The sequence below is a fragment of the Gorilla gorilla genome, chromosome 8 (genome assembly GCF_029281585.2).
Source record: "Gorilla gorilla gorilla isolate KB3781 chromosome 8, NHGRI_mGorGor1-v2.1_pri, whole genome shotgun sequence".
NCBI classification, from domain to species: Eukaryota; Metazoa; Chordata; class Mammalia; order Primates; family Hominidae; genus Gorilla; species Gorilla gorilla.
Genome location: NC_073232.2, coordinates 30,715,681 through 30,733,157, shown reverse-complemented (window position 1 = coordinate 30,733,157; position 17,477 = coordinate 30,715,681). Strand labels below are relative to the sequence as shown.

Sequence of the window (17,477 nt, the reverse complement as noted above, 5' to 3'; positions counted from 1 at the left end):
GTTTTGTAGAGAGGGCGCCTCACTGCGCTATCCACGCTGCTTGCTGCCTTAATGCGCATTTACAGTCTTCCTTTTGTGGCCACAGGACTACAGAAACCACACTCCAGCACAGCACCAATCATCTTTCTTGCAAACCCACAGCCCTCTTCCAGCCTCATTTCCTGTGCCCACCTGATCCCTTGTGACTAGCGTAGTCCTCTCCAACCCTGCCCTTTATGCTGCCCCTACTCCCCCAATCCCCCGAGATCCCCTTCCCCTAAAAGACAAGGGAACATCACTTAACATCATTTACACAGCTCCTGCTGTGACAACCATGCCAGTGGGAAACTGCCTAACTGGCCTAAAAAATGATTAGTTTAATAAACACAAAATTTGATTTCAAAGATCTTTCCTGTCACTTTAAGTGGCAAAAGCAGGCCATAACTTTGTATATTCAACCAGGTAGGAAAAGAGAAAATATTAAAACTATAGATGTATCATTTTATAAAAAATGAAAGGAGGCCGGGCGCAGTGGATCACACCTGTAATCCCAGCACTTTGGGAGGCCGAGGCGGCCAGATCACCTAAGGTCAGGAGGCAAGACCAGCCTGCCAACATGGTGAAACCCCATCGCTACTAAAAATACAAAAATTACCCAGGCGTGGTGGTGTGCGCCTGTAATCCCAGCTACTCAGGAGGCTGAGGCAGGAGAATTGCTTAAACCCAGAAAGCGGACGTTGCCGTGAGCTGAGATTGTGCCATTGCACTCTAGCCTGGGTGACAGTGAGACTCAGGCTCCAAAAAAAAAGTGACAGGCCTTTTGTTCTGGTTCAAATTTCTTAAAAAGTGGTCATGATAATTTTTATTACTTAAATAGGTTAATTCTAACACCTAAAAGTGTCACCAGTGCCCTGCGGTGGATGTGGATCACAAACTTGGAAAATAGGCACTTAGTCTGCTCCACAACCATGTGACTGTAGGCCTCCAGACCTTGATGCAGCCAGGGATCTGAGGCTGAGACATGTTGGAGACAGTTGGAAGGGAGATGTGTTGCCCCCATTCGTTTACCTCAGTGGGGAATCTGTCCCTTAGAGACCTGCCAAACTTGAACTGTGACCTAAGTCACAGTCAAACGAAACTTGTATTTTCACATAAATCTGGACTGAATTGCAAAAATCAGTAAGTGGTGTGAAAAAGACATTTCCTTTGTTGCAAATAACAGATTGGGGAATGGAAAAACAATTGACATGAATTTTAACAAAGTAAAAATTATTTTAAAAATGACTTCCAAATTATAAAAGTTTGCCCCTATTTCATTTTGGAAGGACTAGTTTATATGAAAAGATGGTATCATTGATGTGTTTTATTTTCAATAAGTAAAACTAAGATGAACAGTATTTGTCTCACTGAGATTTCTACTCAGAAGGACATGACCCAGACAGCCAGGCACGTTGGCTCCTGACTGTAGTACCAGGTACTCAGGAGGCTGAGGCAGTAGGATTGCTTGAGCCCAGGAGTTTGAGGCTGCAGTGAGCCATGATCTCCCCGCCGCACTCCAGCCTGTGCGACAGAGTGAGACCATGTCTTTTAAAACCTAGGTACATAACGCACTTATGAAAGCAAAATTACATTTCATTGTAAGGTGGTACCTCCCTTGCAATTCCAAGGGCCTCTCCTGCCTATTGGGAGGATTATGGGATCATCGTTCCCTTCTGCTTGGTAGGCAGCATAAGATAGCGACTTGGCTTTTCTGTCTTGGCCCAGTGCTTGATCTTGACCCACAACATGGACTGCACATCCACAGGACTAAAGTACAGAAGTGCAGATGGCAACCAGCCAGTGTAGACCTTCTTCAAGGCTCAGGGACACTAGCAGGGCAGCAGCTCTTCAGTGCCCTTCCCAGAGCACAAGGCGCACATGTGAACCAGCAGCTGCCAGGGCCCTGCAGGGCAGCAACCCACGATGACGAGGTCGATGTCCCGGAGCCTCCAGGAAGCTGGAGAGCTACAGAAGCGGACACTTACAAACACGCAGCTAAGGCAAAGGACACATGTTAAGAAATTAAACTCGCAGGAGTTGATGGATGAGTCACCTGTCATTCTAGAGGGAAGGTAATCCTTCGCCTTGGGAGAAGAGACGACTTTCTAGAATCGTAATTATTTTTCATGTGCATAAAAAAAAATCTCTCCAGGAACCCAAAACTTACTCCTTAATAAAGTTTATAGCCTAGGACCAGTTTTTCTTGTTCATGTGCCTCTTAATTACCAGGAGCACTTGACACAGATCAGTATGTTCTGACTCAGTTAAGTCTGGGATAAAAAGTCTGAGCATTTATATTTTTGAAAAGCACCACAGGTGATTCTGATGCTTACCAAGACCCCAAGACCACTAAGTAGATTGGGCTTCTCTTTCATGGATATGCCTCTAGTTAAAGCTAACTGTATAAAGAAGAAGAATCGAATCTCTACCAAGTGTGAGTACTGCTTTATCAACGGGCTCTACTTAATTATCTCATCTAAAAGGACTTTGTTTTCCTTTTATCTCCACCAAGGCTATTTCCCTATTCTCTCTCCGTCTCATCTGAGGATGATCCAAGATCTCTGAGCCTGAGGTGGGTTTGTACCGCACAATGCTTTACAGAATGCTTTGCACATCGTATAGCATTTGCTCATGAGAGTTTCCATTAACTCCGGGGCAATATACCAGTGCTCCAAACACAAAACACAGGCCAAGACTCCCTGAGGAAGCAACATGGGTGCACCCCCTCCATCCTCTCCAAATGAGAATGGCACGGAGTTATAAACATTATTAAATTTTATTAACAAAACTTTTTGTACATTTTAATACATGTGGAATTTTACATCTAGGTAAAATAACAACACATTCAAAATTTACCATTTATACAAACTGTTACAGAATAACAACCAGTGGGTTAAATAAGTAAAATAAACCACACTGATTTTTTAAGTTATCTACAAAAGATTTGACTTTAAAATTCCCCTGAACATATAAAAATAAATTAATTTTACTTTTCAGTTAAATCTACCAATTAGAAATATTACAAATCAAAATATCAATGTTATCTTATGAATTTGTCACAATACAAAACAGATTCACAAAACTTTATTTACAGAAATGAGGTAAGAACTGTGCAATGTTTAACCAAGAAACATATTGCAGAATTAACATGTTCTTCCAGCTAAGTACACAGTGGAGGTCAAATTACAGCTGGGTCTTTTCCACTAATAATTCACACACCAAAGAAGAGTTTGATGATGACATCCTCAGTGGTGGATCACTCTGCAGTACTGTCACATCAAAAGCGTGGCTCCCCAAAGTGGAAGGGCTGTCATACAGGTTTCACCTGTTTCAGCAACTCTAGTGGTGAGCTTTTAATGGTCAGTAATGGGAAGTGGTTTAAATACAACAAATCTCTATTTTTACCAAATCCACTCCTTTTCTTGTGACTCATTAGTGGATAAATACCCAGGTAATAGTTTTGCCTGAGCTATCTACAGTGGCACAGAAAGTTCTGAATAAAGGCGGAAGCATGGGAAGGCTGCAGGTGACGGGATGATTCCTGCTGCTCGGAGGACTGACTGTCCCACCCTGCTGTCTACAGCCCTTGCAGCACAATGGAGGCACTTGATCAAGGGCAAACCCCACCAGCACTTTCCACAGTGGCCCCTTTCTGAAAGAAGTATTTAGCTTTGAATTGATCTGGTTCCCCCAGCAGCCTCAGAACTCACTTAACTCAAGATTTCTTTAAAATATGAGTAGGTCTTAACACTAAAGAAAGCAATTCTCAAAAGAAAATTACCTTTAGCAGATGCAGACATTACCATCCTAACTTCATTACCAAAATTGGCCAAATCCCATTAGAAAGGAAATTTTTTTTAACAAAGATTGCCAAGTCCCAGGTGATGTGCTATATATTTGTAATACTGAATCAATGGAACTCCAGGAGAAGAAATTAGTTCCTTGGAATTTGACTTAGAGCAAGCATACTGTAACCCAAACAAAAGAGCATATTTCAACTTGTACGATAAAATCAAGTAGTTTGTAAATGGAACAAGTATTTAGTTTTGCTATTTGCATCTCCAATTTATAAACAAAACTAGTTGTGTACCAACTATATTAAATTCTTGAGTTGATAAACATATTGCATGTAAATTATGTCACTTTAAAAAGTTATTAAATTTTCTTTCCCTGTTCAAAAAACTGGGGTAAGGGGTAGGGGCATGGGAATTCCATTTCAGTGCAACAAAGCAACAAGAAAACTAATCAAAGCCTTACAAGAATGTCCTTGCAGCAATTAATCCTTTGTTGTGCATTGAGTTTCTTGTTGCGTTTCTTCATAGCTGTAGTAAAAGGACTGCAAAGGCAGCCAGATGAAGTGCTAGAACAACAGGATAGGCAATTTCTAGATGTTTCTCAGGTGTCAACTTTTCTCTTGAGCTACAGGCCCAGTTTTATCACTAAGTCTCTGCAGGTAAACAAAAGAGCAGACGCGTTAGCTAAATCAACTTTTGATAATATCCTCCGAATCTGAAACTGTGACTGAGATAAAACGTGGTATAGAAAGTTACTCCCTTTTTTCTTGCAAGTTGGTAAGGCTACTTGCAACGTAATACATAGACATGAATTTACTAGTAAATACTTTAAAAACATTAAATTCAACAGTATAAAAAGACCAAAGAGGTGGGCCCATCTGAGGGACAGAACTTGTAAAGAATGAATGCAGAATTCATCTTCCAAAATCAACTTTTCCACAGAAGTAACATGGTACTGTAGAGAATGAAATTTTTATGGGCTAAGAAAGTCATCGGCTGTGATTCCACATTTGCTATTTGTCCTTGGGCTTACTTTGCGTTTCCTTTTACTAATCTATAAAAAAATGGAGTTACAGCCTATTATTACTTTAAAGACTGAAATCACAGATGTCACTGTATCTAGCAAGGACACCTGGCACATAGCAGGGTACTAAGCAAACAACAGCACCTCCCAGCACTGTGTTCTCTATTATGAGCACTCTATTAGCTCATTAAATTACTGTGATTTTCCATTAAATACATTTCATACTGTATAACCTAGGAAAAGTTTGTAATTAGTGCATTTCTTAACACAAGAAAAACACTTGTGAAACACTGGGGGAAAAAATACTACCAAAGAACTCAATACAGAATCACTGAAAACTGCCCATGTCAGCAGCACACTGGAGAGCTAACGCGGTGTGTGATGACAGGAAATAGGCGAGACAAGAGGGCAAACAGAAAGCACTGAAGAGTTCATGAAAAACAATCCTCTATTTTGAATAATTCTCGTTACTAAGTACAAACTAAAGTTTCTGAAGACTAAAAGCACAGTAAACAAAACTTTCAAAGTAACGGGAAACAGCAAACACTGCAACTTTGAACACTCATTTGCCAAGTCTCCCACCTCAGTCCCTCCCTTCTTCCTTTTCCTGATGTCCAGTCTCCATTCTACATCCCCATAGCCTTCCTCTAACAGGGTTCTGCCCTGAACTGGAATTTAGGGGAAACATTTATACTCCAGTAAAGTAGACCTAATTGAAGGGGAGAATTAATCGAAACGGCCTTAAAATGGGTTCTACTGTATGTGTAGAATACTGTTCCTGCATCCATTTTTAATTTAACTTTCACACTGAAAGGGTACGATGCCATCACTTACATGAAATTAATAACTAAAAATTTGAATTCCATTACAGATGTGACTGTGATTTACTTCCTCTAATCTGGTAGAATAATTGGATTGTGTGCCCTAAAATGTACATATTAATCTTGGTAATAAATATACTTAATGTGTAAAAAGCACTTTGGAGTAAAATAAAAATATTTCCAAGATATATAGACTGGTTCTATAAACAAAGCTTCTCAGAAAGCACCAACTATTGTCTTTTGATTTGATTGTCCCATATGACTTGCTAACTAAAATATATTGTCATCTTGAAAATTGCTGAATTACAAAACAGCCTTCAAACCTAATGTGCAAATTCAAACTGATACACTTAGGGGACGTATAAATTGGCTTAGATCCTTTGCCTATAATATCCATCTGCTAAAAGCAACTGGTTTTAAGAAGAAATGATCAGGGGAACAAAACTAGGCTGGAAAATGATCATCTCCGATTAATCAATACAGTTCTTGTTTCATTAGATGTAGTAAGGAAAATATACTTACTGCTACTTTCTGACTTGCATTATCTCCATGGATGGTGAGAAATGGGTTGGTGGTAGCTGTGTGAAGTGGGGGTGCCTGTGTACCTGCAAGAAGGTTGTTTATGGGTATTTGTGTTGGTCCAGGGATCTGCAGCTGCTGAAGTTCAGGTTGGTGGTGCTGCTGGTGGTGATGTTGCATTAACTGATACAAAAAGGCTTGATGTTGTTCCTTAGGCAAAAAACATGTGAGAGAAAATGAGTTCCCAAGTACGGAATTCAGCAGTCAGATGAGCTGCCTTATGTTTTCTTTCCTTTAATATTAGATATTTGCAAAGAAAGAAAACAAGTATCTCATCTAGAAAAATATGCTGCACTAGACAATAACCATCTACTATAAAATGTCAGAATCTTCAACAAACAGCTTATTTTCAAAACAGGACACACATAGGAGAGCTCTATTAGGTTATCCGTGATGATCAATCAGGAAGTGCAGCAGCTTAAGAGAAATCAAGGTGGACATCTGAATGCATCATGCGTGGTCAAACCCTTTCCAAACTTAAAACAACTTTAAAGTTCCCGTTTCTGCCTGTCATTAGGGTGCTTTCTTGATGCAGTTACCATTCTACAGCAAGCATATACTCCATGCAGCGTATATTTATAGATTTCCTGAGTGCTTACTAGGTGCCAGGCACTGCTTTTGGTGCTTGAAACACATTGAGCAGGGAAAGGGAAATAAATGAAAACGTTAGAATGTGATTACTGCTCTGCGTCAAGGGAAACAGAACTGTGTATGAGAAAGTCTGGAGGGAGTAGGGTTTAATGGTCAGGTTGTAATTTTAAGCAGATTACCCAGGGCAGTTTTCATTGCCAAGTTAACATCTGGATGAAGATTTGGAGATGAGGGAATTCGCTGGGTGGATATGGGGGCAGGTGAGGATTTCCAGGCAGTGCCAAAGGCCTCCAGAGGAGCAGGCCCAGCAGGATCCAGTAGCAGCAAGGACCCAGGAAGGGTGGAGGGAGCCAGGAGGAAGTGAGGAGAACACAGAGCTTGCAGTGGCAAGGCATGGCCACCTTGGCTTGTATTCATGGTAAAACGGGAAGGTTTTGAGAAGTGGCACAGTCTGATTTCAGGATGGAGTCAATGTGGGGTGTCAGAGTGAGGATGGAGCTGCCATCAGCTGAGGTGAGGAAAACGATGGGTGGGGCGGGGTTGTGCAGGAAGATCAGCTGTTCGGTTCTGGACACGTTATGTTTGAAATGTCTTTTAAGATATGCCAGCGGAGCTACTGAGTGAGCAGCTGCATTACAGGAGCTTGAAGCTCCAGAGAGAGGTCTGGCTGGAGATGTAAGTATCAGCACAGAGATGCTATTTACAGACAGTGACGAGAGATCACTGAATTCCACCTTGGGCACTCTCAGGCTGAAGAGGAGGACCCAGGAAAGGATGCTAAAAAGGAATGACCAGTTAGGTAGTAAGACACCAAGATGATGTGGTATCCTGGAAGCTAAGAGGAGGAAATGTTTCAAGGAGGAGGAAAAGTGATCAACTCTGTCTAATGCTGTTGCCAGGTGACGTTAAGATGAAGAATGAGAACGGACCACTGGATTTAGCAACATGCAAGTCATCTGGGGGAAGCAGAGTCAAGCAAGAGTGTCGAGCGGAAGCTGTGCGGAGGCTTCCAAAAAATCCTCACCTACATCAAGTTTGATCCCTGTAAATGAACAAACTTTAGCCCACGACATTGGCAGATGAAGGAAAAAGTACAGTCCTTTAGTCCTCATGGTCTCCAAGCAATAATTTGTGCTGAAAATTCCTTAACCATGTTCTGGAAATGAGACAGCTACACATGCTATTATTAGAGTAAAATCTTGATTAACAGGAAGACACCCAAATAAATGGAGTTTTAGTGCTCATATTAAGATGAGGCAACTGGTAAGAAAAAACAAGATCCCATCTTAGTGTCAGCATTTAAGACTTTTTTTTTTTTTGAGACCGAGTCTCACTCTAGTTGTCCAGGCTGGAGTGCAGTGGTGTGCTCTCGGCTCACTGCAACCTACACCTCCCGGTTCAAGCAATTCTCCTGCCTCAGCCTCCTGAGTAGCTGAGATTATAGGCACGCGCCACCACACCCGGCTAATTTTTGTATTTTCAGTAGCGACGGGGTTTCACCATGTTGGTCAGGCTTGTCCCGAACTCCTGACCTCGTGATCCGCCCGCCTCCGTCTCCCAAAGTGCTGGGATTACAGGCATGAGCCACCACACCCGGCCAGCATTTAAGAATTTATATACACTTAAAGGCACACTGCATGTAACACCACTCTAAAAACAGACTGAAAATGATCCAGAATCAAAAGTATTTTCAATATATTTTTTACTACAGCAAAATAGTACATAAATATACTTAGAAAGGATGTCAGCCTTTGTAATTTCTATGTTAATTAAGCAATGCATTCTCCAAGCAGCCCAACTGAATGAAGAGTGCTAGGGAAATGGGTCTGGAGGAAGCCCCATGACTGTCCACAGGGCCAGGCCTACCCTGCACCTGAGCCACAACCCCACTTGGGTCTCGGTCCATACTTTCTCCCCTTCTACAAGTTCTCTATTTCCCATCTCCCCTCTTATCTAACCGTTAACACCCATCTCCTTCCCTCTGCTGATCACTTTACTTCTAATTAAGAAAATCAGAAGCACTGAAAGTGGGATTGCTTCAACCCTCCACATAAAACCCACCTCCAGTTGCTCTGCCTGCCTTGCTGGGGCAGTGAAATACCGTTCTCATCTCCTCCTCTGCTAGCACCTTTCTTCTCTCCTATCCCAGCAATGTCCCATCAACATACACACATGCTGTCACATTCAAAATGAGTTGAAACTGCCCCGTGTACCTACCACATCCACCTCCTGCTTCCCCTTCCTCTGCTTTCCAAAGTGACATGTCTTGAGGTGCCCATATGCTATCTTTACTTCCTCTCCTGCCCATTTCCTTTTGAACCATTTAATGAGGTTTTTACTTTCATCACACCCAAACTGTAAAAAGCCTCTAGACAACCTTTAAGAAAGAAACAGTCCCTGTCAGGTGCAGGTGTCACTGCACCTGGAGTGCAGTGGCATGATTATGGCTCACTGCAGCCTCAACCTCCTGGGCTCCAGTGATCCTCCCACCTCAGCCTCCCAATTAACTGGAACCACAGGCATGCACCAGCACGCCCGGTTGGTCAATTCTTTCTTACCCTACCACAGAAGCATTTTACACAGTTGACTCCTCCCTTTCTGGAAACATTTCCTTCACCTTGCCCCTAAGATGCCACACTGTCCTTCTCTTGGCTCACTGGCCACAGTTTCTCAATAGCCTTTCTCTACTGGCTTATTCTCCTTTTCTAGGGTGTCCAGGACTCAGTCTTCATGCTCTAGGAGTCCGCATCAAATCTGATGGCTCTCATCACCTGTGTAGCACTAACCCCAGATTTCTATCTCTAACTGCATCTCTGCCTGGGACTCCAGACACCTACTATGCAACTGCCTTATCTCCATTTGACTTGTACATCTAAAGGGAGTTCAAGCTTAGTGTGTCCATGACACCTATTTTTCTCTCCAAAATTGGTTGGGTTCTGTTCTCCCACATCTCAGTAAAAGTCACTATCCAACCATTCAGAATTATTCTTTCTCTTGTATGTCCAGCAAACAAGTCTTGTTGGTTCTGTCTTCAAAACATCTTGGCTGGGCACAGGGGCTCACACCTGTAATTCCAGCACTTTGGAAGGCTAAGGGCAGATCACTTGAGGTCAGGAGTTCAAGACCAGCCTGGGCAACATGGTGAAACCCTGTCTCTACAAAAAAATACAAAATTAGCCAGGCATGGTGGGACATGCCTGTAGTCCCAGCTACTCAGGAGGCTGAGGCAGGAGGATCACCTGAGCCCAGGAGATGGAGGTTGCAGGGAGCCCAGATTGTGCCATTGCACTCCAGCCTGGGCGACAGAGCAAAACTCCCTCTCAAAAATATACATATATATACCATAATTCCAGGCAGTTTTCAATACGTAGCCCATACTATTTTAACACCTACGTCTCCTGCCTGGATCACTCCCTTTTTCCACTTTTGCCTCTATCTTCACTCCCCCACACCCTATAACACACACAGACTATTCTCCATATAGCAGCAAAACTAATCCTTTAAAATGTAAATCATTATTTCACTATTCTGTTCAAAACCTTCCAATTCTTAATCCTGAAAAAAATGGAGAATGAAATGAGATAAAACAAAACTGAGATTATTAGCACTGGGTGAGAGAATGGAATGAGGCGTACATAGGTCTTCAGGGTGCTCTCCACTCTACTTTTGGTACACTTGAAATCCTCCGTAATAGATTTTTAAAAACTCGCCAGTGGCTTTCCATCATACTTAAGATAAAATCCAAATTTCTTGCCACAGCCAAGAAAGGCTGTATGCGATCATCTAAGACCACCCCCTTGGCTCTGACCTCTCCCACCCTCTGACCACACGGCTGCTGACTTCTCTTCCAAACACAAGTACGTCCAGACCTTTGACAGCAGCTGCCCCTTTACCTCCAACGTGCTTTCTCTCTGTGTTCCCTCAAGTCACAAAGGCACACTCCCTGAACTCTCACATCGGTCTGTGCTCAAAAGTCACCCCCCTTGCAGAGGCAGGGCCATCCTATCTAAAATGGTCCTCGGTTCCCTATGCTCTTCCCCACTTATTCCACTTCTTTGTTCTTCTCAGTATTTATCACAACCAAAAAGTGTGCATCGTGTCCATCCATCTCCCGTATCAAAATGAAGCTCCGGGAAAACACACACCACATCTCAGCACTGTGTTACCAGAGCCTATAGCAGCACCATGCCACGTGCCCTGTCACTTTTAAGTTCAGGAATGAATGTGACATCACTGCAGGTATCACAGCCTGTACCACATGGCAAGAAAAACTTTTTGGATTATGCATTCAATAATGTTATTTCACAAAGGAGAAATCTGTACCCACAGTGAATATTACAGCTTAGAACACATGCTCCTAATAAGATATTATCAAAAGAAAGAACTTACTGGTGTGAGCTGTTGAGAATTTAACAACTGCTGAAATTGCTGTTGATGAATAAGTATTTGTCTTTGCTGGTCAGAAAGTAATCCTAGTCCTGAGGCACTGAAAAATGATTACAATTCTTACTTTTTACTACACACCTCTAATGCATTTTTAGAAGTTTAAAAATCAAAGACAACTTTTCAATTTGATGTTTAATAACTTAAGTACAATTCTGAATCCAAACACTTTGAAAACAGTTATGTACAAATTATTTCTATATATATGTATGTTTATATATATCCATGTGTACAGCTAAACAAGAATTCACATTGTCAAGAAATGTTTTTATTATAAAACAAATAGGCCCTAACTTATTTTATGGAATAGAAATTTACATGTGTTTCTAACAAGCATATGTAATAATTTATCTTTATTCAAGGATAATTTAACTCACACTAAGTAAACACATATTTGAAACAAAGAATCCAAACATACTACTGATTTGACCTATCCTTTTCTAATGGTCCCAATGGTAAAACTAAACACCAATGAAGAGAGCTACAGGAAATAGCTTTCTAGTACCCACTGCAAATCCATTTAAAAGTATTTATTCCCCCAAAAGTATGCTTGATAACAACATAGCTTTAGTCCCCCAGTTTTGAACAAACATTCGAATGCAGTTCCAGTACAATGAAACCAGTGAGTCTCACTTCCTGGGAATTCAGATAAATGACTTTTATCCTATATCAAAATCTTTGATTAGAACATTAAAAATATTACATAAGTTTTAAGAAACTAATATTCATGTTATCTCCACTACGATATTATCTTTCTTCAGAATTTATGATACAGTATACAAAGAAATAAGAAAAACTAGTATTTAAAAATAGACATCACAGATTAAGACTAATTTTCAGCACAGAACATACTTAATGCTGTTACTAAAAGTAACTTAATTTCATTTTAATCTAAATTACTAAGTTTCAAAAATAAATGTACTCTGTATAATATACTTAAAATTTTTGGCAGACTTCTTAAGGTGTATCTACAAAGGAACACATTGAAAGCCCCAATCTAAGGCATAGACAACACCGGTACTCTGTTACACTAAAAAACCCAAAACATACTTAAGTTTCTTACCTGTTAGTCAGTGTAGCTGGCATTGGATGTGTTGCATTAGGTGGTACGGTTGTGTGGGTGAGAGGGGCAGGGTTCTGGGACATTGTGACAGGAGTCTGCATAACCCCATTTAAAGCTCCTACAATGCCATTAATTGCCAGTTGGTTACCTGGCAAAGCTCCAATTATTCCACCCACTGCAGACACGGCAGGAATGGTGGAAGTTACAGGCTGCATTCCACTAGCTAGTGCCCCCACTGTCACGCCATTGACCTGCTGAACTCCACTCACTCCTGAGCCTTGTTGAGCCGGACTCTGCCCAGCAGGAGGTGGGGTAGAAAGAGCTGATGAGCTGCTGGTACTTTGTCCACTGGAGGTTAAGTCCTAGCGTAAGAAAGAAGAGAAACTAAGTCCACTGGACGTTAAGTCCTAGCGTAAGAAAGAAGAGAAACTAAGTTTAAAGAACACTGCAAAACTGTTTAAAATAATTTTAAACCATTTAATATACTATTATTCACAAGTAAATCAACATAGATGAAAATAACCATACAAAAATTACCTGATTTAATACAGGAAGAGAATTATCAGGTAAAAAGCTGTTTCCTATATGAGGGCTCTTACTGCTGTTCAAGGAATCAGTAGTAGGAGCTAGAATAATAAAAGACAAAAAGAAACCTATTTACCCTATTAAATTACGTTATGTGTAAGATTAAAGGCTTATTAAAAAGCTTATGCTGAAGCCCGTATCAAAACCACTTAAATATCTAGTCTTGCTATTCCTAAGACTGATTTAAATAAGAAAAAAATCTATATTGAATACCATCGCTTTAAATCAATAACGAGATCATTAGACATTTAAGTAAATTTTACCATTATATTATGGACTAAGAAAGTTAGAGTAAATTCAAGTTGATCACTTAACAGGATTCTTTATGCCCTTCAAAAACAACCTATAGTTCCTTTTCTACATCTTCATATAACTGGTGCACCAATTATTACTCACTTATAATACAAATAAAACTGAAAGCCTATTTTCCTTAGATACAAAATAAATATTTTCACACTTACCAGTCTGTGCTGAAAATGTGTGTATTTGATGAGACGGACTAGGATTTGCTGTTATTGTTGGAAAAGGCACTGAAAGCTGTGCATTCAATAACTGAAGCCGTTCCTTTTTGGCAGTCAAATTTTTAATTTGTTCCTCTAATCTTCGGTTTTCAACTTGAAGTTGGTGTAATGACTTCAGCATTCCTAAAACTAGCACACATTTGGATAGTTTTTAATAATGACAAGTACACACATAAGACTAAGTATTTTACGCAGTGCCGGTAACCTTAGAAATAAGTTAAAATAGAACAGTAGAAATTCTGTAAAGTGTTTCTAAATGATAAAGTTTTGTTCCTAAGTTTGTTTATGGATATAAATTGCCTATCTATGTTTGTATTTTTATAAGCACAAAGGCAAAGTGTTCCTGGATGTACCTTCTGGAAACTTTGTTGCCACATACCAAAAAACACACACCAGCTTCAGGTAATTTTCCATTCTCAATGAAAAGTGATGACATTTTCATCAAAATAAAAGCCAATTAAAAATTCAAGTGCCTGTCACTATTTTGCATTGAAGTCATATACAGAATGGTTAAGGATCGCACCAATACCCTCTACCAAAATAATGAGCACATGTTTTTGTTTGTTGTCCGGTTTAAATGAAGTGCTGCCATCAGACGCCTGGCAGGAAGCCCCTAATCCCAGCTGCTCAGCATGTTGCTCTGCAGGTCACCCAGCAGGGAGCGCTATGTGTGCGCCCAGCCACCTCTCCAGTCCTGGAGAAAGGCGCATCCCCTGTAAACAGGCTGACTTTCAGTCTGGCCCCATCACCTCAAGTACTTCAATTCCTTCCACAACTTGGACCTCCCAGCTAACAACACAGAGTGTTGCCATTAAGATTTTTGAAGTGTCCGTCACATACTAAAAAGTTATATTTGTTTAACATGACCTCAGGGCCTTTAGAAGATACAACTCCTCTGGTACAGACACATCTGGCCATTTCCCAAGGATTGAACTCTTATCCCTCCCCTCCAAGATCCCACAAAGAAACCTTAGTGGGCCCAAATGAGATGCAATAAGACTTAGCTAAACCTATCCTCCAGCTATCGTGTTTAAAGGATTAGCCTGGCATGAATTTCCTCACAATTAATTAGCATTTTTTGTCAGGGTACCATTCATAAAATACCAATTTATGGCACTTAGCTAGCCAACAACAAGCAAAATGTTTCAATAAAATGAAGCAGCAAAAGTTTATACTCAAAAATGATGAAAACCACCTATTTTTCCCTAAAATTAAGACAAGGCCACATCTCCAGCTAACCACCACCTATTTTAACTCTGCATTTTACACCCACGGCCCTAATACTTAAAATGGTGAAGATACTGAATCATAGATATATAGTACATGCTCTATAATCCAATAGATGATAAGCATAATATATACTAATTATAGATTTAATTCAATAATTATTATTCTTCCTCCAAATTATAAAATGAAGAAGCTAGCCGGCCATACTTGACTATTTGTATTTTTTAAAGTAAGTTTTCCAGAGGTGAGCAAGTTTTCTTCTAACAATTGGGGTAAGAGAAGACAGTGCTCATGTATTTTAGTAAACTGATAAGAACAAAGTACAGTGGAGACACAAAGTACCAATATGTATAATCATGGTAAGCACCGAGACAATGCTATGTATGAGCCAGGCAGTGGTCCTTACATTTTTCATGTCATTTAATCCTCACAATAACCCTCTGATATGGGTGCATTATTACTCCCAATTGTAAAAATAGGAGATTAAAGAACTTTAAAAAACATGCCCAAGATCATACTATTAATAACAGGTAAAGACGAGATTCAAGTCCAAGCAGTAACACTATAGAATCTCTTCTATTAAACCACTTCACCTTATACTTTCTCTCACTGTACTATATAAAATGTATATCATAATCCTATTACTACTCTGGATGAAAAGTGACTTCTGCATCCATCTGCCCATCTGTCTTGATTCACATATAAGAAAATGAATACTTACTGTCACTAGGAGTACCCTGTTCTAATAAAAATTGCTGTCCTTCACTCCACTGCCTCTCCAAAAGCTGTTCTATGCTGGCTGCTACTGGAGGCAGATTTTCCAAACTGCTGTTGCCTGGTTGATCATAGCGAATCTGTAAGCTGCTTACAGGGGATCTGTTGAAAACAATTCTCAAGTTAGAAAGAAGGGGAATGCTTTTAAGAGAGTCCAGTTTCTTACCTTAAGCTGACCCCTTTTCTCCTGTATGAGTTTTATAACACCAGGCTGCCTATGCCGGAAGTATCAGGTTCCTGGATTTAGAAAACCATACTCTACCCTAAAATTGAGTAATTATCATTCTTCCTCCCAATATTATAGAATCAAGGAAATAGCTAGCCATCATAGATAATTAAAAACCACTAGAAAATATAAACACACCACCAACAATCTCTGAAATAGGCTGTAAAATAACTTGGTATGGCATTATAAGACAAAAGAGGGAAAGACAAAATTAGACTTAAAAATAATTTCCCAGAAAAGGGTTTCACCATTCTGCTTTGATATATTTGCCATCATAATAACCTGAACAATTATAATACTGTAAAAGGTATTTGAATTTACAACCAACTAAAATCTCAAATGTCACTAAAAAGAAATTTTTAATAATCTTAAAGCGGCCTTTTGTTATAAATTAAAAATTACTCATTTTCAAGTATTTTCACAATTAAGAAATAATAAGATCAAAGCAATTTTTTTTTTCTTCCATTTTTGGAGATAGGGTCTCACTTTGTCAGCCATGCTAGAGTGCTGTGGTGCAATGATAGCTCACTACAGTCTTGACCTCCTGGGTCCTGGGTTCAAGCATTCCTCCCACCTCAAGCCTCCTGAGCAGCTGGGACCACAAGAGCACACACTACCACGCACAGCTTTTTTTTGGGTGGGGGGCGGCGGTGAGGGAGGTTGGGCAGGGGAGACGGAGTTTCACCATGTTGCCCAGCTTAGTCTCCAACTCCTGGGCTGAAGCGTTCCTCCCGCCCAGGCCTCTCTATCTAACTGCTGGGATTATAGGCATGAGCCACCGTGCCCAGCCCCCAAAGCAATTTTTGATCCTTTTACATGAATATTTCTAAAATGTCTTAGATCTATACTTCAAATGATAACCCTTCTAAAACAAACAGCACTTGTATTAAGATGAACATGTAATGTTCTCTACACTTTTTGGTTTAAATAAGTGTGGCCATTTCCAGTCTCCAGCTATCATTCTAACATAATACATTTAAAGAGCTTTAGAATTTCCAATGCGTTTGTATATATCTCATATGATCTCCAAAACAACCTAGTGAGAAGTCAAAACCTGGTTTATTGGCTCCATTTTCAAATGAGGAAACAGGACGGAGTTTTAGTGACTTGTCCAAAGACACACTGCTGGTGAGGTGACAAGAGCTGGGCTATACAACTCAGGTCTTCTAACAACCCACTAGTGTTCTTGACACTGCCTTAATATGCGTCTCTGCAAAATTTTCGTAAGATGTTAAACAAATGGGGTTTTTATTCCATATGTAAACATTATGGGCCACATACAATTGGCCATCCCTCTGCAAACAGTACACTATACCAGGATAATTTAGGCTGTTACATCTCAGGCTGATTTCTAAAGAGTAATATAAAGTTGGAAATAATATGCTAAAAATAATTTAGTACCATTTGTTAAGTCCCATTTAACTAATGAAAAGGAAAAACTATATTAAGCAAAATAGCACTTTCTTAATAATTCTCAGTAGCTTGTAATATTTTAAGTTTAAAAGGGCAACAGAGAAATGCTTCTTCCACTAAACACTGAGCAAACATTCATTAACTTTCTTCTTTGAAAAGAAAAACAACATAGAATTAATCACAGCATAAAATCACGGACTAGTCAGATCATGTTATCATGTGTTCTTCAGATTCCTGGTTTCCTAAGAATGGATATTTGATTTTCTGCAGAGTTCAATCAGGGAAAACAATACTACTTTTAGTTCACCCAGGAATTATACAGAAAGAAAGGCATCACTAGATGTACCATTAGAAAATGAAATTAGTGGTTACTGAACTAATCTTTAGGATAAAGAAGA

At 40.0% G+C, this 17,477-nt stretch overlaps 1 protein-coding gene across 24 annotated transcripts in view; it reads right to left on the bottom strand.

The window, feature by feature from the left end:
• Positions 1–2,775: 2,775 nt before the first annotated feature.
• The window catches only part of MLLT10 (MLLT10 histone lysine methyltransferase DOT1L cofactor), a 213,084-nt gene continuing 198,382 nt past the window's right edge, over positions 2,776–17,477 (bottom strand). For all 24 annotated transcript variants that reach the window (XM_055353859.2, XM_055353868.2, XM_063709702.1 and 21 more), the window contains 7 exons: positions 15,388–15,542; positions 13,380–13,568; positions 12,871–12,959; positions 12,334–12,695; positions 11,217–11,313; positions 6,180–6,386; positions 2,776–4,465 (listed from right to left, as the gene is read on the bottom strand). In XM_055353859.2, the coding sequence (XP_055209834.1) occupies positions 4,421–4,465; positions 6,180–6,386; positions 11,217–11,313; positions 12,334–12,695; positions 12,871–12,959; positions 13,380–13,568; positions 15,388–15,542 (1,144 nt within the window). In that variant the 3' untranslated portion in view covers positions 2,776–4,420. The remainder of the gene's footprint in view (positions 4,466–6,179; positions 6,387–11,216; positions 11,314–12,333; positions 12,696–12,870; positions 12,960–13,379; positions 13,569–15,387; positions 15,543–17,477) is intronic.